A 27,528-nucleotide genomic window follows, 5' to 3' on the forward strand; every position below is an offset into this window, starting at 1 on the left:
CTGCCCAAAAGACAGTACAGTCAGAACTGTGTTCAGCTGCTGTGAATCACAGAATCATAGGATTGGAAGGAACCTCAAGAGGTCAACTAGTCCAGTCCCCTGCACTCATGGCAGGACTAAGTATTATCTAGACCATCCCTGACAGGGGGTTGTTTAACCTGCTCTTAAAAATCTCCAATGATGGAGATTTCACAACCTCGGTAGGCAATTTGTTCCAGTGCTTAACCACCTTAAAAGTTAGGAAGTTTTTCCTAAAGTCTAACCTAAACTGCCCTTGCAGCAGTTTAAGCCCATTGCTACTTGTCCTATCCTCAGAGGTTAATGACAACAATTTTTCTCCCTCTTCCTTGTAACAACCTTTTTATGTACTTGAAAATGGTTATGTGCCCTCACAGTCTTCTCTTCTCTAAATTAACAAACCCAATTTTTTCAATCTTCCCACATAGGTCATGTTTTCTAGACCTTTAATTATTTTTGTTGCTCTTCTCTGGACTTTCTCCAATTTGTCTACATCTTTCCTGAAATGTGGCACCCAGAACTGGACACAAAACTCCAGTTGAGGCCTAATCAGCATGGAGTAGAGCGGAAGAATTACTTCTTGTGTCTTGCTTACAAAACTCCTGCTAATACATCCCAGAATGATGTTTGCTTTTGCAATAGTGATACATCGTTCACTCACGTTTAGCTTGTGATCCACTATGACCCCCAGATTCCTTAAAACAGTACTCCATCCTAGGTAGTCATTTTCAATTTTGTATGTGTGTAACTGATTGCTCCTTCCGAAGTGGAAGTGCATTTGTCCTGATTGAATTTCATCCTATTAATTCAGACGATTTCTCCAGTTTGTCCAGATCATTTTGAATTTTAATGCTATCCTCCAAAGAACTTACAATTGCTCCCAGCTTGGTATCGTTTGCAAGCTTTATAAGTGTACTCTCTATGCCATTATCTAAATCATTGATGAAGATATTGAACTAAACAGTACCCAGAACTAATCCCTGTGGGACCCCTCTCAATATGCCCTTCCAGCTTGACTGTGAACCACTGATAACTACTCTCTGGGAACTGTTTTCCAAACAGTTATGCACCCACCCACCTTTTAATAGATCCATCAAGGTTGTATTTCCCTAGTTTAAGAGAAGATCATAGAATCATAGAAATGTAGGACTGGAAGGGACCTCAACAGGTCATCTAGTCCAGTCACCTGCACTGAGGCAGCACTATGTATTATCTAATATCTATTCCTGACAGGTGTTTGTCTAATCTATTCTTAACAATCTCCATTGACAGAGATTCCACAACCTTCCTAGGTAATTTGTACCAGTGCTTAACTACCCTGACAGTTAGGAAGCCTTTCCTAACATCTAACCTAAATCTCCTTTCCTGAAATTTAAGCCCATTACTTCTTGTCCTCAGTGGTTAAGAAGAACAGTTTATCACCCTTCTCTTTATAAGAACCTTTTACATACTTAGAATCATAGAATCATAGAATATCATGGTTGGAAGGGACCTCAGGAGGTCATCTAGTCTAACCCCCTGCTCAAAGCAGACCAATCCCCAACTAAATCATCCCAGCAAGGGCTTTGTCAAGCCTGACCTTAAAAACTTCTAAGGAAGGTGATTCCACCACATCCCTAGGTAACCCATTCCAGTGTTTCACCACCCTCCTAGTGAAAAAGTTTTTCTTAATATCCAACCTAAACCTCTCCCACTGCAACTTGAGACCATTACTCCTTGTTCTGTCATCTGCTACCACTGAGAACAGTTTGGAGCTATCCTCTTTGGAACCCCCTTTCAGGTAGTTGAAAGCAGCTATCAAAGCCCCCCTCATTCTTCTCTTCCGCAGACTAAACAATCCCAGTTCCCTCAGCCTCTCCTCATAAGTCATGTGCCCCAGCCCCCTAATCATTTTTGTTGCCCTCTGCTGGACTCTCTCCAATTTTTCCACATCCTTCTTGTAGTGTGGGGCCCAAAACTGGACTCAGTACTCCAGATGAGGCCTCACCAATGTCGAATAGAGGGGAACGATCACGTCCCTCGATCTGCTGGCAATGCCCCTACTTATACATCCCAAAATGCCATTGGCCTTCTTGGCAACAATGGCATACTGTTGACTCATATCCAGCTTCTCGTCCACTGTAACCCCTAGGTCCTTTTCTGCAGAACTGCTGCCGAGCCATTCGGTCCCTAGTCTGTAGCGGTGCATGGGATTCTTCCGTCCTAAGTGCACTTGTCCTTGTTGAACCTCATCAGATTTCTTTTGGCCCAATCCTCTAATTCGTCTAGGGCCCTCTGTATCCTATCCCTACCCTCCAGCGTACCTACCTCTCCTCCCAGTTTAGTATCATCTGCAAACTTGCTGAGGGTGCAATCCACACCATCCTCCAGATCATTAGTGAAGGTATTGAACAAAACCGGCCCGAGGACCGACCCTTAGGGCACTCCACTTGATACCGGCTGCCAACTAGACATGGAGCCATTGATCACTACCTGTTGGGCCCGACAATCTATCCAGCTTTCTATCCACCTTATAATCCATTCATCCAGCCCATACTACTTTAACTTACTGGCAAGAATACCGTGGGAGACCGCGTCAAAAGCTTTGCTAAAGTCAAGGAACAACACGTCCACTGCTTTCCCCTCATCCACAAAGCTAGTTATCTCGTCATAGAAGGCAATTAGATTAGTCAGGCATGACTTGCCCTTGGTGAATCTATGCTGACTGTTCCTGATCACTTTCCTCTCCTCTAAGTGCTTCAGAATTGATTCCTTGAGGACCTGCTCCATGATTTTTCCAGGGACTGAGGTGAGGCTGATTGGCCTGTAGTTTCCAGGATCCTCCTCCTTCCCTTTTTTAAAGATGGGCACTACATTAGCCTTTTTCCAGTTGTCCGGGACCTCCCCCGACGGCCATGAGTTTTTAAAGATAATGGCCAATGGCTCTGCAATCACATCCACCAACTCCTTTAGCACTCTCGGATGCAGCGCATCCGGCCCCATGGACTTGTGCTCATCCAGCTTTTCTAAATGATCCCGAACCACTTCTTTCTTCACAGAGGCCTGGTCACCTCCTCCCCATGCTGTGCTGCCCAGTGCAGCAGTCTGGGAGCTGACCTTGCTCGTGAAGACAGAAGCAAAAAAAAGCATTGAGTACATTAGCTTTTTGCACATCCTCTGTCACTAGGTTGCCTCCCTCATTCAGTAAGGGGCCTCACATTCCTTGACTTTCTTCTTGTTGCTAACATACCTGAAGAAACCCTTCTTGTTACTCTTAACATCTCTTGCTCGCTGCAACTCCACGTGTGATTTGGCCTTCCTGTTTTCACTCCTGCATGCCTGAGCAATATTTTTATACTCCTCCCTGGTCATTTGTCCAATCTTCCACTTCTTGTAAGCTTCTTTTTTGTGTTTAAGTTCAGCAAGGATTTCACTGTTAAGCCAAGCTGGTTGCCTGCCACATTTACCATTCTTTCTACACATCGTGATGGTTTGTCCCTGTAACCTCAATAAGGATTCTTTAAAATACAGCCAGCTCTCCTGGACTCCTTTCCTCCTCATGTTATTCTCGCAGGGGATCCTGCCCATCAGTTCCCTGAGGTTGTCAAAGTCTGCTTTTCTGAAGTCCGTATTCTGCTACTCTCCTTTCTTCCTTGTGTCAGGATCCTGAACTCGACCATTTCATGGTCACTGCCTCCCAGGTTCCCATCCACTTTTGCTTCCCCTACTAATTCTTCCCGGTTTGTGAGCAGCAGGTCAAGAAGAGCTCTGCCCCTAGTTGGTTCCTCCAGCACTGCATCATGCAAGACAGTATCAAAAGCCTTAATAATGTCAACATATACCACATCTACCACTTCTCCTCATCGACTAGGCTGGTTACCCTGTCAAAGAAAGCTATTAGGTTAGTTTGACATGATTTGTTCTTGACAAATCCATGCTGATTGTTACTTATCACATTATTATCTTATAGGTCGGTGCAAAATTAAGCAACTCCTTTTCTTAATTATTTGCTCCAGTATTTTTCCAGATACTAAAGTTAAGCTGACTGGTATGTAATTCCCAGGGTTGTCCTTACTTCCCTTTTTATAGATTGGCACTACATTTTGCCCTTTCCGGTCCTCTGGAATCTCTCCTGTCTTCCATGACTTTTCAAAGATAATTGTGAATGTCTCAGATATCTACTCAGTCAGGTCCTTGAGTATTCTAGGATGTAGTTCATCAGGCCCTGGTGACTTGAAGACGTCTAAGTAATTTTTAACTTATTCTTTCCCTATCATAGCGTCTGATCCTACCTTATTTTCACTGGCATTCACTATGTTAGACGTTCAATCGCTACTAACCTGGGGCCACTGGACAATCAAGGTGCTATAGGAGCATTCAAGGAAGACAAGGCCGTTGTGGAGAAGCTAAATGAATTCTTTGCATCAGTTTTCACTGCAGAGGATGTGAGGAAGATTCCCACAACTGAGTCATTTTTAATCTCAGAAACACTAACTTTGATATGTTACCTATTGCTTACATCATCCTCTATACCAGATGACTGGAAGATAGCTAATGCAAGACCATTTCTTTAAAAAGGCTGTAGAGGTAATTCTGGCAATTATAGGCCTTAACCCTAACTTCAGTACCAGGCAAATTGGTTGAAATTATAGTAAAGAACAGAATTATCAGACACACAGATGAACACATTAAAAAGTCAAATTGACTCTTCCCCAGCATAAAGAGAAATCATGTCTCACCAATCTATTCAAATATTTTAAGGATGTCAATGAGCATGTGCGCAAGGGTGATCCAGTTAGAGTATACTTGGACTATCAAAAAGGTTTTGAGAAGGTCCCCCACCAAAGGCTCTTCAACAACATAAGCAGGGTAAGAATAAATGGTCAGTTTTCACAATGGAAAGTGATAAGTAGCAGGATCCCCCAAAGATCTGTACTGGGACCTGTGCTGCTCAACATATTCATAAATGATCTGGAAAAGGAGGTGAACAGTGAGGTAGCAAAAAGTCAAGAAAGTCTAAAGCTGAATGTGAAGAGTTACAAAGGGATTTCACAAAACTGGGTGACTGGGCAATAAACTGGCAGATGAATTCAGTATAGACAAACACAAAGTAATGCACATTGGAAACAATCCTAATTATACAAATAAATAATCCTAATTATACAAAGTAATGCACATTGGAAACAATCCTAATTATACAAATAAATAAGCTGTTACCACTCAAGAAAGATCTTGGAGTCATTGTGGACAGTTCTCTAAAAACATCTGCTCAATGTGCAGCAGTAGTCAAAATAGCTAAGTGAATGTTAGGAATCATCAGGAAAGGGATCAATAATAAGAGAAAATACAATAATGTCACTATATAAATACATTGTACGGCCAAACCTGGAGTACTGCATGCAGTTCTGGTGGTCTCATCTCAAAAATGATATATTAAAATTGGAAAAGGTACAGAGAGAAGGGCAACATAAATTATTCAGGGTATTAAAGAGCTTATATAAAATGGAAAGGAGTACTTGTGGCCCCTTAGAGACTAACAAATTTATCTGAGCACAAGCTTTCGTGAGCTACAGCTCACTTCACCGGATGCTTGCAGTGGAAAATACAGTGGGGAGATTTTATATACACAGAGAACATGAAACAATGGGTGTTACCACACACACCGTAACAAGAGTGATCAGGTACCTGTAGCTGTAGCTCACGAAAGCTTATGCTCAAATAAATTTGTTAGTCTCCAAGGTGCCACAGGTACTCCTTTTCTTTTTGCGGATACAGACTAACACGGCTGCTACTCTGAAACCTATATAAAATGAGAGATTAAAAAGACTGGGACTCTTCAGCATGGAAAAGAGATGACCAAGGGGCGATATGATAGAGGTCTATAAAATCAAGAAAGGTGTGGAGAAAGTGAATAGTAGTGTTATTTACCCCTTTACATAACACAAGAACCAGAGGACACTAAATGAAATTAATAGGCAACAGGTTTAAAACAAACACAAGGAAATACTTGTGCACATAATGCACAGTCCACCTGTGGAACTCATTGCTAGGGGATGTTGTGAAGGTCAAGAGTATAACTTATTCAAAAAAGAATAAGTAATTTCATGGAGGATAGGTCCATTAATGGATATTAGCCAGGATGGTCAGGGATGCAAACCTAAGCTCTGGGTGTCCCTAAACCTCTGAGTAGAACCTTTGAAGTATCTTGCACTGACCACTGTCAGAAAACAGGATCTTGGGCTAGACGGACCATTAGTCTGACCCAGTAGAGCCATTCTTATGGTTTTACGTATTGCCCACAGGGGATCTTGCTATAGTACTGCCCTCTCCACTTCCCTACCATGAGTTGTGGTTTAAAAGCCACGATATAGCCATATTCCCTCTTTGGGCTGACTGAGCTCTTGCATGTTGATCTAGAGTGTATGATGCAAGGGTTTAGCTGTTCATTCAGGCCTTTGCCTGAGGGAGCAAGTTTCAATGTGTTCAGTTTCAGCTGCAATATTGAGGGGACTTGCCTAGTTCTTGGTGTTTTAAATAAATTCACAAGTACCTAGAGAGGCCTGAATGGGCATTTTCTTTATACATCAAAAAATAAATATCCACCAACCATTCTGTCTAATTTGTTTTGGAGTGGAAAGACACCCACTATTTTATGTGTATACAGTGCTTAATTTGTGAGATTAGAGAAAATGAAACATTTAAATACTCACAGTAACACGTTCCCCTGAGTGGATTTCCAAGGTACCTATTTTCAGAGTCACAGCTGCAGAAATAAAAATGAACTGAATTACTATTAAACACATTTTATAATTTTAATACAACATTAGAGTGAACATTTTTCCCCCAAATGTAAGGGGACAGTTTTAACTTAATAGAGGTGGGGATAAGTAAATGTTTAAGACATTTGATATAAGATAGTTCCAAACAAATGAAACAGCAATGAAAGAAATGTCTTTAGCTATGTATTAAATTCACAGGTAATTTGAGATCTGGAATGTATATACTGAGAAGTTAAGATGAGAGTTCAAAATCTTCAAAATTGTTACATCGTTCATTTTGTTTTGTTCTACAGCAGTAATATACTATACAGTTATTCTTTGTTAACATGCATAGTTTCAACCAAATAGTCTAAAACCCAAAAACAATAAAACCAATTTTTTAAATAATCTGTTTTAAAACAACACTGGCAGAGGCAAAATAGAGAAAATGCTATGGTCCCTTTCAAAATTCATATCCTGTTTGCTATATCTGCTGTAAATTACAGCTATCATCACTTCCCCTTCATGTTCTCCATAACTCACTTCTTAGCATGGCAGAAATGGGGGGAATGGCCATTTTTGGTGTGGTTACACACACTGTAGGGATGTAGGATACAAATAATAAATGAGATTGTTCAAAAAACATTTATGACTATTCTTAGTCATAACTTTTATGTTTATTTCACTGCTAATGTATAACCAACATCTACTCAGATGTATGCAGTCACAATTCAAATACATCTCGAGAAATAGACTTTTCTAGAAAAATACAGAACCCAAAGAACTACACTATGGCTTTAGGTTACAGCCCAGAGGAAGTGGTGGACACCCTTCAGCTGCACCATTCTGCCCAAACTCCTGTTATGCTGAAGGGGGTAAGAGTAATTTGCAACACCCCTTTTTGGGGTGCAGCATACTCCCCCATGTATCCAGCTAGCTCTGCTATCCAGCAGAGAGTGCTACACAGAGGAAGAAGCCATGATTTTACTTGCTCCCTGCCACTAACCACCCATTTCCCACCCACCTGCTCCCAGAGGGTAACATCTGTGGCAGAGCCCCTGCACTACACTGAGCACCAGGAACCAAAATCCAAGAGACCCTAACCTAACTGTGAAAAGCTCCATTTCAACTCCCTATTCTGCTAAGTGACTCTCTTCCATTTATTCCCAGTCTAGCCCTTAAGCAGCTGAAAATATACAGTGCTCCTACTACCACTGCTCCAGAAGTCTCAATGCCTCTTTTGTTTCCTGTCACGTGACCCATTGTACATGGAATGCCTTCAAGTCACCTTCCTCATCGCATTCAAATCCCTCCTTGAATATCACTTCTGCCATCTTGCCTGTGAGAAGCAGGGGAATAAAAAATGGAGCTGTCCAGATGTGTTCTTGCCTTACTACATAACCATGACCTCTTATTACTGTTACTCTTCCTCTTTTCTCTGTTTATCATTTTCACTTATGTTGCAGTTCAATTGTGAGCTCTTAGAGTGGGCAGAAACTATATTTTTGTTTGTGTTAGGTGTCAAATTCATTTTTGGAGCACTGAGAAAATCATTATGATTAATTATAATTTACAACAATAATAATTAAATGAGTAAGAACATGAAACAAAACGCAGAATTCCCTAATGTCTCTAAACAGATTCTCATAGTCATAGTATGTTGCAACCAGCCTTTCATTGATTAATTTCTTGAGGTAGTTACTTCTATTGCTAAATAAGATGGAGCAGTAGCTAGTGTGTAGGTGACAAGGCATATCAATGCCAGAAGTTGAAAAATATCCCTGTCCTATTTATAAAATAAGTTGTTCTCTTCAGCTTTATAACTCTTACGAAATAACCTACAGAATTTCATAGTGATTAAATGAATAAGACTATAAGAAATTACTCTAAAAACCTACATAATTTAATAGAAAATGATAACCTTTCTCTTGGTTTATGAACCATTCCACAGAATTCTCTAGCAGAGTTATAATTTTCTATCAAATTGTATAGGATGGTTCAGAAAACCAAGAGAAAGGTTATCATTTTCTATTAATGTCTATAGAACGTTTTCCCTATGGGAAGGTCTGGATCAGTCAGTTATTGTCACTTTTTGTTTTTCATTGCTTTGTGCTCTTCAAGAAACTTTGGTTGCGAGAGAATGTTGCATTAGATTTTATTTTATTTATAAGCAATATTGAAAAACTGCTTAACTTAGATGTCATATCATCTAGCAATTTCCTGAATCTGGAGTATACTCTAATTATAACAGCTTAACTCCTAAGAGAAAAACAATTTAAGTTTTAATTTTCTCAAGTCTGTTTTGCTGTTGATCTCCTTAATAGTTCACCAACATAATATTTGGCTGTTATTGTGCTCATTTTATTCAAAAATGGGGGAAAATACCAGTGAGTCTTTGTTACAACATCATAGAAGAAAATAAGCATCAATGGCATTTACAACATAACTTGATTCTCCCATGGAATTAATGCAGCTTTTCAGAGTTTTGTCTATTATACTTTCCAAACAGCTTCATGTACCAAAGGAGAAGAGAATAGCACCCATCGCCCTGAAAGAACTGTTGCAAATTACAGTTTAATGGCAAATTTCTCATTCTGTATAGCTAAAAACTTCCTAAAATTAGCACTCCAGGAAAAGTATTATGCTAGACACAGCATTCCAAAATTGTTATTTTTTGTTCATCTTCTCAGTAACCTCATCATTTATTAAGTGCATACATATTGTATTACACACAAAAACAATGTTAAAACATTATTCATGTCACAAAGTCAAGCACTCAGTCAAGCATTATGCAACCTTGATTCAGCCCCCTTGTGTGTTCATTATTATACAGGCAGGCCTGCCGACAGGGGGGCAAAAGAGGCAATTGCCCAGAACCCCCCCGCCGCCCCCAGGACCTCCCGCCAGCAGCGGGCCCCACCAATCAGCTTGTTCCCATCCCCCCTAGTGCTGCTGTCACCCACTCCTGTCAACTGTTTGGCGGCCTGCCGGAGGCACTGGGGGGAGGGAGAGGAGCAGGGTATGGGAAGAGGTGGGGTGGACCTCTTCAGCACAGCCCAAGCTGGGTGGGGAGCGGAAGCTGTCTCCTCCCCAGCCAGGCTCTCTCAGGCAGCTGCTGGGGAGGGCTGCAGAGCAGAGATTGGGAGGGGCCAGCATTAAAAGCAGCTACCTCCTGCTCCTGACCTGGGCTCCTGCTGCCAGGGAGAACGGCAGAAAGGGCGTGGAAGGGGGGCAGGCGCAGCAGGAGGACAAAGCAACCTCCCCACCCCACCCCCCGCAGGTAACATGGGGTGGGAGAGCACGGTGGCCCTGGGCTGGGCACAGAGGGGACTACAGGTGACCTGCCCTTTAAATCATGCCCCCGCACTATGGGGAGGCACCAGTTGTATATGGGGTGCCCTCGGGAAAGGGGTGGGGAGAAGGAGCCTAGGATGGAGCAGGGTGCGGCGGGTGTCAAGCACCCCCCAGGAAATCTGGAAGTCAGCGGCTATGTTCCTAGGCATGCACGGGGTGGTACTGGCGGCAGCAAAGGCAGCCAGGCAGACATGTGGAAGCCCTGGCCGTGCCGGAAGAGCGAGCCCAGCAGTGCAGCCAGCAGCTCACTGGGCACCAGTGGAGACCCATTGACTGTTCTGCCCTGGGACCCAGAATTCCTGTCGGCAAGCCTGATCAGATATATTTTCCACAGGACCCCTGCTTCAATCAGTGACCAGGCTGGACCTGCTCTGGCAATGAATCAGGGATGGGCAGTGAAAAAGACTGTTGTCTATAGAACCCCTTCCTCAACTGATTTAGTTGGGGATTGGTCATGCTTTGAGCAGGGGGTTGGACTAGATGACCTCCTGAGATCCTTTCTAAACCTTATATTCTATGATTTGCTGAAAAAATTTCTTCATGTGGCATCACACTAACACCCAGATGGTTAATCAGACCCCACTACATAGACCTCTGCCACTTGAAGTAACATAGTAACTGATAGCAACAGTAGGGTGTCATCCTCTATGTGGACTAGCACTAGAAGGGGATGAGACTCACTGCTTGCCAGATGGTTTCAGTTAATTGCTGAGAGCAGGGGGAATGGTGAGATTCCTCCTCTACACAGCCTCTGTGCCAGCAGGAGGGTCACAGAGAGTGTGAGAGTAACAGACTCCCTCCTCTCAGCTCCAGTACTTGGCCCTTTTCCAGCCTGGAAAAGCCGCAAACAGGCATTCCAGGCAAAGTCTGGCTTAACCCCTATAGCTCTGTGTTGGCGCATGCTCAATCACTTAGGTAGGATGTGTGAGAGAATGGGGCAAACTCAGTTGCTCTCTGTGGAACTGAAGTGGAAGGCTCAAGTGAAGTCTGGTCAAAACTAGAGCTGAGAGAGGCTCAAGAATGCTCAGTTTGAATAGAATCTTCAAGAGTTTCCCTGCTAAAAATCAAAGGAGTTTCCACTGAGCATGAGAGAAATATCATTTTTCAAAAACTGTTGTGGCCAAATCTTTGCAGATTTTTATGGGGATGGCATAAGGCGTATCCCTGACACAAAGTCCGCTCTCTGTCAAATGTTAAGTTTTTGCTCCAAACATGAAGGTGCTAGAGATATTCAAAGAAAAAGTCTTAATTTTTTAACATGGGTACACAAACGTATTTTTCCCTGGCTTCATTTTTGAAAATGGCTGGACGATTTTGGCTCAAATTTTCCCAAAAAATTCAGTGAGAGGCAGATATCTGGCACAGAAAATTTATCTCAATTAAAGTTCTGACAAAATTATAAGCAACTGAAAACAGGGTCTTTCTCATGGGCAGTGTCAGGCAACCTTAACAATAGAATCATAGGACTGGAAAGAACCTCAAGAGGTCATCTAGTCCAGTCCCCTGGATTCATAGCAGGAGTATTATCTAGACCATCCCTGACAAGGGGTTGTCTTACCTGCTCTTACAAATCTCCAATGATGGAGATTCCACAACCTCCCGAGGCAATTTATTCAAATGCTTAACCACCTTGACAGTTATGAATTTTTTCCGAATGTCCAACCTAAACCTCCCTTGCTGCACTTTAAGACCATTGCTTCTTGTCCTATCCTCAGAGGTTAATGACAACAATTTTTCTGCCTCTTCTTTGTAACAACCTTTTTATGTACTTGAAAACTGTTTTGTCCCCTCTCAGTCTTCTCTTCTCCAGACTAAACAAACCCAATTTTTTCAATCTTCCCACACAGGTCATGTTTTCTAGACCTTTAATTATTTTTGTTGCTTTTCTCTGGACTTTCTCCAATTTGTCTACATCTTTCCTGATATGTGGCACCCAGAACTGGATGCAATACTCCTGCTGAGACCTAATCAGCATGGAGTAGAGCGGAAGAATTACTTCTTGTGTCTTGCTTACAAAACTCCTGCTAATACATCCCAGAATGATGTTTGCTTTCTTGGCAACAGTGTTACACTGTTGACTCTCATTTAGCTTGTGAACCACTGGGACCCCCAGATCCATTACTGCCTAGGAAGCAGTACTGCAAAAATTTCCCATTTTGAATGTGTGCAACTGATTGTTCCTTCCTAAGTGGACTACTTTGCATTTGTCCTTGTTGAATTTCATCCTATTTACTTCAGACCATTTCTCCAGTTTGTTCAGATCATTTTGAATTTTAATCCTATCCTCCAAGCACTTGCAACTCCCCCCCCCCCAACTTGGTTTCATCCACAAACTTTATAAGTGCACTCTCTCTAAATCACTGACCGAGATATTAAACAGACCTATACCCAGAACTGGTCCCTGAGGGACCCCATTCAAGATGCCCTTCCAGCATTACTGTGAACCACTGACTAACTACTCTCTGGGAATGGTTTTTCAACCTTATAGTAGCTCCATCTAGGTTGTACTTCTCTAGTTTGTTTATAAGTCATCCATGCAAGATGGTATCAAAAGCCTTACTATAGTCAAGATATACCATGTCTATTGCTTCCTCCCATCCACAAGGCTTGTACCCTGTCAAAGAAAGCTATTAGTTGGTTTGACATGATTTGTTCTTGACAGATCCATGATGACTGTTACTTCTCACCTTGTTATCTTCTACCTGTTCGCAAATTGATTGCACATTGATTGACTGTAGCTGGTGCTACAGACATGCCTCCACTCTCATGGAAAAGCCTGTGGGTGGATTTCAATGAATGAAATCTCCACAAGGATCCCTCCACTAAACTCCACCCTAACCATTTCAGCAGAAAAAATGTTTTCCCACCCACCTCAACCCCTGAAGAAAACATCTTGCCCTCAGATCTGCAATCTTCTGGCTCTGCTATGGCCTCTCCTCCTGGCTCCAAGGTAGCGTTAGATCCATGGGAGGGGGAAGCTCTACAGAAAATATACCACCAGACTGTGTTAACTTTTCTGCATAAACTCAAAGGGGCCAGACAAGGATGACGTATTTGTCCAGCCTTCAGCCCCAACCCCAGTCTACAATCTCTTCTATTTCCCCAAAACAGATACTGGAGCCATGGAAGGCTCTCCTCAATACATCGATCTGGGGATGATGAGCAGAGGCAATAATAGTACTTTTTACTACTGTACTTGACCTTTCATCCAAAGATGGCAAAGCTCTTTAAGTAACTTGATTTCTCACATAGTCTCATAGCTTGAACATAGGCATATAAAATTACATCCAGTTTTTGGGAATATCTAAGTTGGCAATTTTGAAAAGAAGAGTTACGGAACAATGCTCTATTTATTTTCTTTTTAAAATGGAGCATTTTAAAGGATCTGCTTTTCCTTCCCTGTCATTAAGATTGTTCAACATTGTCTATTGCAGTAGCAAGACTATATATTGTATAACAGGTATAATTACATGATGCAAGTTATTGTGAGCTAACAGGACATTTTTGATTGCTCTGGCCCTTATATGTTTCAATGATAGAATTAGATCACAAGTTAGGCAGTATTCAGAAAATACCGTATTTTATATCCGAACACAAATGTCCTTCATTTTATAAAACAAAAAGGAAAAAAATATGGACCATTCAGCTTACACAGATTGAAATTCCTTGATCTGAATCTATGAGACTTAATGCTTTATAGAAAAAATATAATCAAAACCTTCTTAAATCTGAACAGTCTAGAAAGTTTCAAGATTCACATATAAGGTTGCCCACTTTAGGAATCACAATGATTTAAATGTTCACAACTTTGAAGTATTCTGACTACAATGCCTGTCCAAATGCACGTTTTTGTATTATACTGTTTTTATTATCTGCTGTCTCAGACTATGACCCTAAAAGTAAGCACTTTACATCTAGGAACCCGTTATTTGTTTGGTAAGACTCTGTACTGAACTGTTCTGTATTTACCTATAAAACTACACAAATAATAACTTCTTACCGTGAAATGAAGAGGTATTTAATTAGGGGATTCCTTCAAAAATTTAATCGTGAAAAATAATTCTGTGACAAAGCAAATGTATTATTTCTAACAGGAAACTACTCAAAGTTTATTGAATTCCACATCACTAAAGCATAATCTATCTGTACTGCTCAATGGAAAATACTTTTTTTGGAATTCTCCTCTTTTTTCTTCAAATAATCTCTCTTATCAAATTTGTGTTAATGATCTTCTTTTTACTAATCCATGCTAACTATCCTTAATTAAATCTAGTATTTCCACATGTCAAATTATCCTGTCCTTGATTATGGACTTCTCACTCCCCAAGCATGCAGATCTTTTATTATAATTATTTTTGTGTTACAGTAGCAACTATAAGGCTCATTGTGCTAGCCGTTTCTCACAAGCATGTAGTGAAACAATCACCCTGAATAATTTATAACCTAAATAGGCAAGACAGACAAGGGGTGAGAGAAGAAACACATTAAGTGAAGTGGCTTTCCCAATGTCACAGAGCAGGTCAGAGACAGAAGCAGGCACAGAACCCAGGTCTCCCCATTCAGTGGCTTGTCTATCAGACCAAATTGACTTCCACTAGCATGTAGTTGACTGGATCTTCGTCGATTCCCATCCCAAAGATGTCATACAACATAACTTTGATGTAAATAAAAAATAAATATATAAACCAAAAAAGCAAGTGCACATAACTTGAAAATATCCATACAGTCTGTCTAAAGCAATGTAAATATCAATGCTTACAGAGATGTTGAAAAAAGAGTGAATTATAAGAAAGAAAGAATTTGACTGCATTTTTAGTACTTAATGTTTTGCAATTTAATCTCACATAAGTATCCATTTTTGTCTCTAAGAACCATTAACTCCTGCAAACAGCTATAGAATTGACCTTCAACACTCCTGAAGGAAATATGACAATGCAATTTTACAGTTAGCCATTTTAGCTGTTCTGGCATAATGCATGAAGAACTGATGTAATGCCTGTAATATAAAACCAAGCTAAGCAACGCATTGTACAGGAACAAAATATTTTGATATACTTCCTTTTTTGTGTGTGCCTATTTTCAGTTGAAAGATACCACTTAAATGTATAGTTTTTCAGCGCTGTAAAAAATGAATGAAATAGTTTTTTTTTAAAGTAACCTGCATTTATTTGTTCATAAGAATACATACTCTAGCCTCCAGTTCAGTTCTACCTAGTAGTTTGATACTCTTTGTACTGTTCTATTAAGCATGTGTATTGCTTTTTATAAGTCAAGAAATATGGTTTCAATTACAAAAGCCCTATTCCCTGAATTAATTCTATCATTATAGTACTTTAGTTATTACAGTAATTGTTTTGTACTTTTAAAAAAATCCAATATATTGTTTTGAATAGTATCTACTTTCAAATGCACTTACAGTATTTGGTTATACTTGACACATATAGTATATTTCAAATCTTTGAAACAGGAATTACATTAGATACTTTATATATGCTATAGGACTATGATCATTTGCTTTAAGTGGTAATAATGAATTATCAGTACTGCTCTGGCATGTTTCCAAAGATACATCTCCTATTTTCAAGGACAAAGGGAAGAATGTTTTAAACAGATTACTTACAAAATCTATGGTTTGTTCATTGACCTTTTGATGGCCTGTTATTTCCAGTTATTCTCTAACCCTTTCAATTCGTTTTGAGGTTAGGTATCACATTTGTTATTTTTGTTCTAACCAGTTATTTTGGTTCTTTCGAAGTTCCAAGTTGTGGTGTACCTGTTAAGTTTAAAAGCACATGAACTTAGGAAGCCCCCAGTGCCAACCTATTTCAACGCATCCTCTATGTTAAAGGTCGCAACCATATATGGATCTTATGCTTTAGCTTATAACCATCTATCTACCTAAATGACAGCCAAAATATCCTCTAATATAAACCTATAAACCTATTATAATAAAAACAAATAAGCAAACCCATAAGAAAAAAAGATATATAGGCAAGCAAGCAGGTTAGCCTTAGATGTATCTCATGTACCTGTTATGTATATCAGTTCATTGCCAGGACACTTCTGTGGTTGAATAATGTACCTGTAGTCAGAACTTCTCCTTAAACTCTATTTTCAGCTACCCAAATACTTGGGGTTTTCCATTGGGCTGTTTATCTGTCCAAAGTTTGTCTGTTCAAAGTTCCTAGGCCTCAGGCTTTATGCTAATTTTCTGAAGCTGATGTCTTACAGGATACAGGCCTGTAGGTTTCTTGCATTACTGCAGAATATAATGCAAAGCAATGAATATAATAAAGGCAAGCTAGCCTACCGAGCTACATTGTTTTAATTTATGAAAGCACCTATCATATTGTCTCTAGACACTTGATGGTTTAAATATAATCTTTTGCTAAACTGCACTAGGCAGTGTACTGTGTCTATACTGTGTCCTATCATAAGCATGCTTCTATGCATGTTGATTGAATATCCCAAAAAAGTTGCACGAACACTGAAGACATTCAATTATTGCACCCTTTCAAGGAGTATAACTTAATAAAAACAAGTAAAGAGTCAGAATTTATTGCCTGTTTCCCAGCAACAAAAGGTGCACTGTCACACTACTGCTACTCTTCATACAATATAAGCTATGATTAATTTTACAATAGTGGCTTCTAGGATATTTTGGATCAATAATAATAGTTGAAATGACTTCCCTGTGCAGGGGACCAGCACAAGTCCCATGCACTAAGCAAGTCCCAGTTAAGAAGTGCATGTAAATTGTCCTGGCCCTCTACACAGAGGTGAATTTCACCCAACCTGAACTAATACAGGATTTCTGAGGGGCTTCTGGATATGCCCATGGACTGATAGCAAAGAGTGAAATAACAGTACTGAGGTCAGTTTATGCAGCACCAGGAGATTGCAGATATATTGAAATAACCTTGTGCAAGATAGTGCATAGGCGCATTGCATATATGGGCCCATTTCACTCATTTTGTGAACCTTACACAAAAATGCCACTTATCTCAAATGCCCATGCATAGTGAGTTCTCACCCTAGTTTGAGACTGGCACCTTTGGGTGGCATTTGCAAGTTAAGTTCTCTCTGAGTCTTTCAGCTAGACTCAGACTGTTGAAGAAAATAGACAAGAAGTTTCTAGGGGGCCCAAGTGAAGGGATCCATTTGAGTCTGATTGACTCATGGAAACTGGATATCTTCAGCCTAGGAGATCCATAAGCATCACCCCTTATGGCAACAACCCTCACCACCATCTTCCCCATATCTGACAGAACCTAAAACCAAGCTAGATTTACATCCTAGCTTTTTAAGGTCCTAGCATTTTCTTGGGGAAGAATCTTGACCAGGGTGGCAACCTTGTTCTATAGCTCCAACTGACCCATGATTAATGACGGGCTGGTGACCCATATGAGAAGAGCTGCAACTGAAGAGTGGTAAACCCTTCATTCAAATGAATCCCACTGCCACAAATCAGGATTCTGGGACACAATACCATAAGTGTGGCTGGTCTTTCCTCTAGCCATGGCTGTGTTTAATCCCAAACCCTTGTAGTCTGGAGAAGATGGGAGATGTAGCTCACATCCTCCTCAGAGAGAATATTTTTTACTCAACTATCATCCAAATGGACACAGTTTCTGTGACTCTACCAAACCATTATTACATGTTCAAAATACGTGGTGCAAGGTCTTGTTATCTGTATTACATGTTGACTTCTCATTCCAATATCTTAATCATGGCTCTCAAATTCCTAGGCCACTTTTAATTCTAAATTAACTTTCTTGGACTGCTCCTGTAGAAACCCAGGGAAGGTAGGATTCTCCCCAGTGGAGTTAATGCCGCAGTGTTTCTCGGTAGAAGAACAGTATTTGGCATCACATTTTTCAGACAGATGAGACGTCTGGTTCTTCTGAGTCCAAACAGCAGGCTTCAGAAGGCTGATCCTCTGCTTCCCCGCCCATACAGCTTGAATTGAAGCATCATCAGTGTTCCAGGAAGCACGGACACTGCCTGCACGAGAGCCCTGAGTTTAAGAGGTAGTGGGAGTGCTGGCATCAAGACCGCAGTTTACCACACTGACAACACTGACTCTCTGGGTATAAGCACTGGCCTCAACAGAAAAAGTCCTCTGACTGCACAGAGAAATCCTACTTTTGCCAATGCAGAGTGACCGGGCCAGCTCAATGAGCAAATATTGATACCTAATCTCATTGACCACACCTCTGCTTCAAACACGTGACTGCAAGTGGAGAAAATCCAGAGGCCTTGATCTAAAACTGCCTACATTTTGGCGCTTTGAAAGAAATGCAGTGAGGATCTACTGGCACTCTCTAAATGTCTTCTGCATCAGCCTCTTGCATGGACTCTAATAAACTGGTGCTCACTACCACTCAAATTCTCATGCCTCTACAGAATCAATAAATCAATGCTTGGGGAAGCCCTCAGCTTCACCTGTAATACTGCAGGATGGGGAACTGCCTCACTGGGTTTACCAGAGGTGAAGTTGGGTCTGCACCAATGCACGTATTGTTGGCACTGAGTCCTGGAACTCAGGGGTGTTTACACTTGTAAGCTCTCTAAGCCAGCCTCATTACTGGAGCTTCCCTGGTAAGCCTCAATGAGGGCTTGAAGGTGATTCCTCTTTTATCAATCCTCAGGATAACAGGCAAAGAGGTACTGGGTGTCTAGTGAAGAGTCTGAGCGTTGGCTGCAGTGGTACAGTAATCTGCAGGGATTTCTTTGCCGACTGTTGTCAGCAAAAAACTGGCTGAGTCATTGAGAGGAAAGAATTTACACTCACCTGGAGATTGTAGCACCACAGCCAGTAGGGGGCCTGGCTCACATTCCACTTTGCTTTCACACCTTTCAAAGATCAAGCTTACAAGCTTGAGTTCCACAAGCATCACACTAAGAAGCTAAAAATCAAATGTGAAAATTCTGTTCAGATGGTATCCGATGAAGTGAGCTGTAGCTCACGAAAGCTCATGCTCAAATAAATTGGTTAGTCTCTAAGGTGCCACAAGTACTCCTTTTCTTTTTGCGAATACAGACTAACACGGCTGCTACTCTGAAACCTGTTCAGATGGTGTATTTGGTGAACAACGGTTTCTGTACACCTAATTCACAGACATATTATAAGGCTTAACCAATTGTCTGTGAAGAGCTTTGACAGTCTCAAACAGAAGATGTTATATAATGGCTAAATATTACTGGTTTTTTTTCCTAATTCCTTAATCTGTAATTTCTCTATGCTGAAGCAAGTAAACTAATAACCTACTTACGTGCATGTCACTGCTGTATCTAAAAGTCTCTTACCTGTATTACCATCATACTCTATGGATCTCTACCTTTTGCATCCATATTTAATTTTGTCACCTCTTTGTTTTATTTCCGAGTCTATGAACAAACAAATTGGTCCTAATTCAAAACATGGAAGCACCTACCTGTTCACCTCTCTATATTCCAAGCTGCTTCCATTCACAAGCAACCTCTGTTTTAGATATTCAAGACAGTTCTTTGTATCCCTCAAGCTAATGGTAATCTAAAAGTACCAGGATTTATGGTTTCAGATGGGACTTTCTAATAAAAGGGATGGGGAAGATTATTTGTGTCTTCTTGTAAATGCATATAATTATGTCCTACAAACAGCATTTTTTTCAGTAGATGAACTCGTCTCCTATCTACTTAATTCACTAAAAAAGCCTAGACCAGCAAGACATTCTTATACAGGCCAATTTCACTTATCAGTAATAAAATAAAAGATTCTAGCTATGTATATAGAATATCTATTTCCACTTTTTCTTTATGCCATTCAAATGCAATTCCTCCAGGAAGGCATAGGATAAACAACATTACAAGGCTTTTAAATACTCTTTCAAGTTGCAATATTTCAAACACAAAGTAGTTGTTTTGCTTTGTGCAACAGAAAATAACTAAAGTAGGTGAGAAAAGAGCTCTGTTAGATAAATATATAATTCAATTAAACTGGTTAAGTGATAAAAAGACTGCCAGTTCTTATTAATTCTTTGGTATTCTATAGCCTCATCTTTGTCACAGGAACAAAACTAACTGTATCCATCATTGGGAACCATCTGAGTAAAAAATAGTTCAAGTGAGACTTTATGAATTAGAGAACAAATTGACTTCACATGCCAGTGGTTTGTTACCATTCATTTCTAATCCGGAAAATCCAATCTCCCATGTCCCACTGCATTTTTTTAGAAAAAGGAATTGCCTTACTTGTCAGTTTCCTTTCTCCATGAATGAAATGTCAGCTGATCTTGTAACATATATTTTGGGTCTACTGTCAGTGACGGACAGAAGCTGTTAGATGTGTCAAGGCAACAGGGCAAGCCTTGGAAAAGGGGACATGCTCACCAACTTCCTATCACAGTTTGTTCTTCTAAAACAACAAATATGACCGAAAGTCCCCTGTATTCACACCCTATGCACTACTGTAATAATCTTTTTTACAAAATATGCCTTGTGAGGTATCATCTTAAAACTAATTACTTGCTGGTCAATATCATCATGGTGAAATGTATATAGCAACATTATATGTAAAGTTATAAATTCCCCCATATGATGCTGTTATCACATGTTCAAGCCCATACACCCCTGACTAGGCAAAAGTTGTTAAAACAGGTTTATCCTAAACAAAGGAACGTGGGTTTACCTCAGTTTACATATAACTAGTAAACAGGGTGCTTGAGACAGCAAAGGGGGAAATGGCAGGAGACAAGGCAAATCTGCCTTGCAGCATACACATGGGAGCAGAAAGAGCATGGAGACACCTTCACTACTCCATGTCCCCACCTTTCCTGTTTGAAAAAACTTTGCTTTGAGGGGTAATCCTGAGAAGAATCAACTTCAAAGGGTGATTGAACTATAAAAGTGAGAGGCAAAAACACCCAAAGTATCTCTCCCTCTCTCACCTCAGACAACATAGGAACCAACCCTTACACTTTGGGGGCCAATTCAGACCTGAAAATTACATCAACAATGCTGCTGGGAACCTGCGGTAAGGATTTTACCTTGAACCAAATCTAGCTTGTCAAGTATTAGCTACTAGAAAGTGTTTTATCTCAACTTCTCTTGTAACCATTTCTGTCTTAAAAGCCTTATACTTGTACTCACTTAAAATCTCTTTGTAGTTAAATAAACTTGTTTAATTTTTATTCTACACTAACCCAGTGTTGTGTTTAAACTGAACTGTTTGGTAACTCCACTTAAAGTAGCAAACTGTAGCATATTGACCCTTTACAGGGGCAATGGACCTCTAATATCTGAACTGTCTAGGAGAGGGCTGAACAGTGCAGAACACACATTTGGGGGAAAATTCAGGACTGGGGTCAACCTGCAGGTAGTAACCAAGGCTGCTGGAAGCTAGAGTGTGGCTGGCGGGTTGCTGACAGGCTGCTGGGGTCAGAGTTGCTGGACCATGGCTGTAGCTATACACAAACACTCAGGGTGTGACCTGCATGCTAGTAGGCGGGTTGTCAGTGGCCCAGGTTGGAAGCTAAAAGAGCGAAGCATGTGAGGTGCCCAAGGTTGCATGGTGGGCGATGACACAACCCCTCACTGATCTGGACTGAAACCCAGAATGTGGCAAGGGGTAAGCACAGAGTTAGAGTGGTTGATTATACAAAAAGTTTGATCCCCATAAGGAATGTCTTGAGTGGCCACCTAACATTCATATTATGACACAATCTCTCTCTCTCCTCCTCCCTGCTGGGCACTTGGCCTGAAGAAGAAAAGGACTATATGCGAACCCAACTCTTTCAATGAGCGAATTTCCTTAAATTTATGGTATGGTGTGTAAGCTTGTGTGTGCAAATTGGTCTCAAATTGTATTGTGTTGTTTAGAAGGAATATGTTTCAGTAGGTTTTTTTCCCCTTTTCCTTTTTCTATAGTGGACTGTAATTCATGGTTTCATAGAAAAGACAGGTGGGCAAACAAAGAGGGGAAAGGTTCTGGTGCATTTTTCCCCCATGCCATGGAGTCCCCGGGCGATGCTCTGGAACTGCTCCCCACGAAACCAGTCAAGACTCTTCAGGACACACAGCTCACACAACTTCCACCTTCCCGGGTCTGACCTCGGAGCATTCAGCATCCTCAGCCCCTCCGTGCGCTTCCCACAGCAAGTCCGCCCAGGCAGGGTTCTGGGGAAGCCAGAGGGTCCTACACCCCAACTTCACAGTCAGATGTGACTCTCAGCCAGCCAGTAAAACAGAGGTTTATTAGATGACAGGAACATGGTCTAAAACAGAGCTTGTAGGTGCAAAGAACAAGACCCCTCAGCTGGGTCCATTTTGGGGGGGCAGTGAGCCAGACAACCACATCTGCACTTCACTCCATGTCCCCAGCCAGCCCCAAACTGACTCCCCCTCCAGCCCCTCCTCCTCTGGGCTTTGTCCCTTTCCCAGGCCAGGAGGTCACCTGATTCCTTTGTTCTCCAACCCTTTAGCTCTCACCTTGCAGGGGGGAAGGGCCAGGCCATCAGCTGCCAGGAAACAGGGTGTTGGCCATTCTCTGTGTCCAGACCCCTGCACACACCTGCCCTCTAGGGCTCTGCAACGATCATACACCCTTATCCCACCACCTCGATACTTAAGAACTGCCTAGGGAAAACCGAGGCATCCCCACACTATTCAGAGGAAACATTAAGAACAGTCCCGCTTCGTCAAACCCTAATATCAAATATTTTCTGTTTATTTCTTTTTTTAAAAAATGTAATGAAAATAATCCAAGAGAGACACGAGCTGGACACTTTGCCTGAAGACAAAAGATTTCAGAAAACTACAGGACAGTGTGATTAAAAATGTGACATCAAGCAAGCCCAAGTACCTTAATCCAGTCATGCTAAACAAACAGCAAAAGAGACAGAACACAGATTTAGGATGAAATATTTAGAAGAGGTTTTGAAGATAAACACAATTATAAATGCCTTTAAAGTGACAGCCAATATGCACAGCAATTTATGTAAATTCCAACAATGCATATTAAATAAATAAAAAAACCCAAATCATCATCAGGAAATTATCAAGTATTATCATAGCTATAACTTTCTCTCTTTCATATTACTGTATAGGATGTCCTTCCATTCATTCTGTATGTCTCTCTCTCTCAGCACACTTTCTGTAATGGCACTGGCTCTGGTGAGGCTCTTTGGCATCTCTATTATACAGTGTTCCTGTTTGACATTAAATTATCTTCTTTTTTAGCAAGTAAAAATAGGGGAATCTGAGTGTTACAATATAGAGATGTTTGAATTAGCTTCTGAGGAGACTAATTTGGGAGTTAGAAAGTCAATCTCTTTCTCATGTGCTGAAGCACTAAAGTAAATAGTAGCCAAAGGGTAAAAAGCACACTGCCAAAGTTTTCTTTTTTTGTAGGCTTCTTCACTATTCACAAGGAACTAGTGGCCAGATTTTTAAAGATATTTAGATGCTTTAAGATGCAGATAGGTGCCTATTGGAATTTTCAAAAGTGACTTAGTGCCTGTCATTTATTTCAATGGGAGTTAGGTGCCTAGGCAGTTTTAAAAATCCTACTAGGTTCCCTTTTGCATCCTTGGGTTCCTACATATATTTTTTTTTAAATCTGGCCCTAGGAGCTAATATTAGAAACTCTCAGGTAGAGTCAACAGAATCTGCAGTATATGCCTTCAATCTCTTATAGCACTACTTATTTTTCTGAATCTTCCACCTATTACAGTGTATTGCCCCTAGGCCACTACTGTATATTCTTTTCACTTGCATTTCTACTTAAGGGCCTTTTTAAAAAAAACCTGATATTCTATTTACAATATATTTTCACTCTTAATATTGTCATTTAAATCATTGTCTATTAGTCAGATTTTCTTAAAATTTCACACTTGCTAAGGTAACTTTCATCTGCTTTCCCCAGAGGACCAGGCTGTGAACTCTTTATTCACTGTAGTGAAACTACTCATCCAATTAATGCTACTGGAGTAAATAGGACTAGTCAGGGGAAGGACTATTCATAGAGCTGGTCAAAAATGGAATTCTTGTCCCATGTGAAAGTCTGAGATTCTGAAATTTCAATTTGTCCTGATTCAGGATGCAAGATGGACATCTCAGACTTTTTCATAAAATGAGATATTCTGAAAAATTTTGGTCTGACCTTACCAAAATATTCCCCTTTGATAAGGTCAAAATGCTTCACTTTTGACTATAATATTGTTTGCTTTGACTATATTATTTTATATGAAGGTTTAAACATTTTGATTTTTATACAATATAAAATAGAAAACAAAATGTTTTGATAAGACAAACTAAATGTGTCAACCTTATTGAAATAAAATGTTTTAATAAATTCCCAAACATTCTAACAAAATTGATACATTACCACAAAACATTTTGATTGAATCAAATCAGCATTTTTCTGAGATAAAAATGTTCCATCAGAAATTTTTCAATCAGTTTTAACTGCTCAACAGTGCTAGTAAGGGGTTCACAATTTCATGCAGACTTAAAAAAAATATATAGATAGATACACCAGGTGAGATTCTTAATCCCAGTGGCAGAGAAATCTAAAGTGGCTTAAAGCTAAATTTCTGCTGTCCCAATGTTGGGGTACTCCAGGGACTATCCCACGTGCCCCCTCATCCCAACACACCCTTCTCATCCTCAACCATGCCCCAACATGCACCTCCCAACACCCAGTCACACCCTGTACGATGCCAAGGTATGAGGGGATGCTCAGTAAACAGTCTACAATTGCCTTTCTCAGTTCCTGTACCAAGGGAATCTCCTTTGGATGGATCCACAACTCCTCCTCTATGACACTCTGGCCCTTGTACCCAGCATAAAGGGGATGAAGTAATGCTGAGAATCTCAACCACTGTTTATAACTACTCACAGCATTTTAAAAATGAAATTCATTCTCTCCAAAACAATGTTTCTTCCACTGCTCATTCACAATGATTTGTTACCGTGGGGCTTTTAAAATGTCTTTCATACATAATATATGTATGTGTGTGTATTTTCTTGAAAAAGAAATATATTTCTTTTTAAAGGATAAATACTGAGGAATTTTTAAAATGTTAAAAGTTTAATCAGATATGAGAAATAAGTAAACTATAAGTGAGGGGAAAGGTAAGTCTGAGTTTCAGTGGTTGAACATTTAACAGCACCCCTTCAAATACTAGTTTGTACATTTGTATTCTTTATTTTAAGCTTATGGGACAGCCATATCTCATTTTGACTAGGGTCCCAAGGAAACAAAACTCACACAATCAGTAAAGTAAAGTAAAATAGAGAAAACACTCAAGATGGTTGAAACATTTCATTACTCATTTTTTAATCTCCCTGTTTACATCATGCTGATATCTCAATTTTAAGCATGTGTTCATATGTATAACTGTTCTGCCAATGATTATGCATTCCTGCCACTGATTTAAAAGCAAAAGAATGTTGGGGAAAAAACCAAAGGACATGTAACAGCTAAAATCTGTAACCCATGCCTCATGATGCTCATGCATGGCTGGGTTCTCCATAAGCAGATTTCAAGGGTTATTGGATGCCTCTGCTATTCTCAAATCAAGTAGCCACCAGGGGCAGGGGGAGGCCCAGGCTGTGTTAATTTTTCCGAGGATCCCTTGCCTTGGGACCTGGCAGTCAGATACCAGTGTGGTGAGCATGGTGTAAATAGGCAAAGAGACTACATCAGACAAAGTAGTACATTGGAATCAAGGTGCTTTGCTGTGGTTTCAATACCACTATAATGACCTGCAAGAATGCACTATTTACTAATGCCCTTGTAGAGTGTGTAATTGGGCATACTGCAGCCTCTATGTAAGTAAGGCTTTTTTCTTAAACACTTGTATTAATCTTTAAGTACAACTGTCTGGATTTTATTATTTTATTGTTGAATTGTTTGTGGGTGGTAAGTGATTATAATGATTGCAAAGAAATATTGTTTTACAATCTTTATGTAGAAAATTAAAATGTTACAGAGCCCACAGATGTTTTCATTCGGTTTTCCACCCCCACATTCATTTGTAATTGTTCTTAGTTTTCTTTGTTTAGTTTTTAGAATAAAAGCACCTTTTACACAAGAAGAATCTACTAAACTGTTCCCAATTTTTAAACAATTTAAACAAAACGTAGGCAGTAATAACACATGTACCCTATAATTTCTGTAATTAATAGAAAAGAATATAAGGAATGACAAGTTAATTTTCCTCTTTCCCTTTCAAAATACACTGCATATGATTAATAATTTTCCAGTTATTTAAGTGTAACATTTATCACCATAAGAAAATGAAGTCTTGAGAAGATTGTCAACTCTGACCAAGACCAACACCAAACAGCAACTCAGAATTAAGGGGTATTCTGTTCTCAGTAAAAGAGAATAGAACCTCTCCAATGAGCAAATGACATGACAAGTATTACATTCATTTTACTATCTTCCATATAAGAATATTAAATGTAAAATGCAGACAAAGGAATGAATAAATTAGAATGACATTTATGTTTTTTTCTAGGTCACCAACCTGACAGTATTGGGAAATTTCAGAAAATAACAATGTTATCTAAATTAACTTTTCTATGGTAACAGTAACTTTCATATTGTTCTAGTGGCTTGTTATAATATGAACATGAAGTTTAAACATTTCAGAGATTTTAAAACATGATACAGAATAACTGGCAAGCTATCACACTTATTGTGAGGAGACCAAGACCCTAGCTATTACATGAGACTTTCAAATTATATTTGAGATATTCATGACAGATTAGGGAGTTTCTAATAAACCACTGAGAAAGTTTGTTAATCTTCCTGAATTTTTCATGAACTTTTCTATTTTGATAACATTTACACAAACAGATGCAAATCTGTAGCAAAGAGCACTTATCACTAGCCAGTCCCTCCTACTCTATCATAACGAGCCCCAGATTCTTTAACTCTGTGTTGCATGCGTTTACACACATTCTAGGGGATAGGTTTTTGAAACACAGATCTTCTGGACCTGATTCTTCTCTCACACTGGTGTAAATCAAAAGTAACACCACCTACTCTGTTCCTAGACATGTTCTGGATGTGATAGCCATTGTAGAGGGAAAGGGGTCACCAAGTGGCAGGCAGGGAGGGTGCAAGGTTGTCTATGCTGGAAAGTTCATGGTCCCAAGCCTCAGAACTTTTGCACATGCACTGTCACTACCATCCTCTAATGCAGGCAGGGATGGGGTGACAATTGTATCCCCTCCTGAAAGGGGTAATGGATTGAGAACCCTTCAAAAAAAAACTAATCTCATAAAAGTGACCATCCAGGGAGCCATCATCAGTAACCTAGAGGCATGACAACTCCCAGCCTCCTTTCTGGTCTACAGCCACAACTTCCTCTGTTGGACCTCTCCAATATCTTTCAAGTCTACCAAACATGCCGCAGAGATGACCATC

The 27,528-nt window shown here is 40.1% G+C and overlaps 1 protein-coding gene across 1 annotated transcript in view; it reads right to left on the bottom strand.

Annotated features, from left to right (window-relative positions):
• ATRNL1 (attractin like 1) overlaps positions 1 to 27,528 on the bottom strand; it is a 990,764-nt gene that overhangs the window by 530,787 nt on the left and 432,449 nt on the right. Inside the window, exon 22 of the mRNA XM_074959279.1 lies at positions 6,708 to 6,760. Within this exon, the coding sequence (XP_074815380.1) occupies positions 6,708 to 6,760 (53 nt within the window). The remainder of the gene's footprint in view (positions 1 to 6,707; positions 6,761 to 27,528) is intronic.

Source organism: Natator depressus, chromosome 7 (genome assembly GCF_965152275.1).
Source record: "Natator depressus isolate rNatDep1 chromosome 7, rNatDep2.hap1, whole genome shotgun sequence".
In the NCBI taxonomy this organism is placed as follows: domain Eukaryota; kingdom Metazoa; phylum Chordata; order Testudines; family Cheloniidae; genus Natator; species Natator depressus.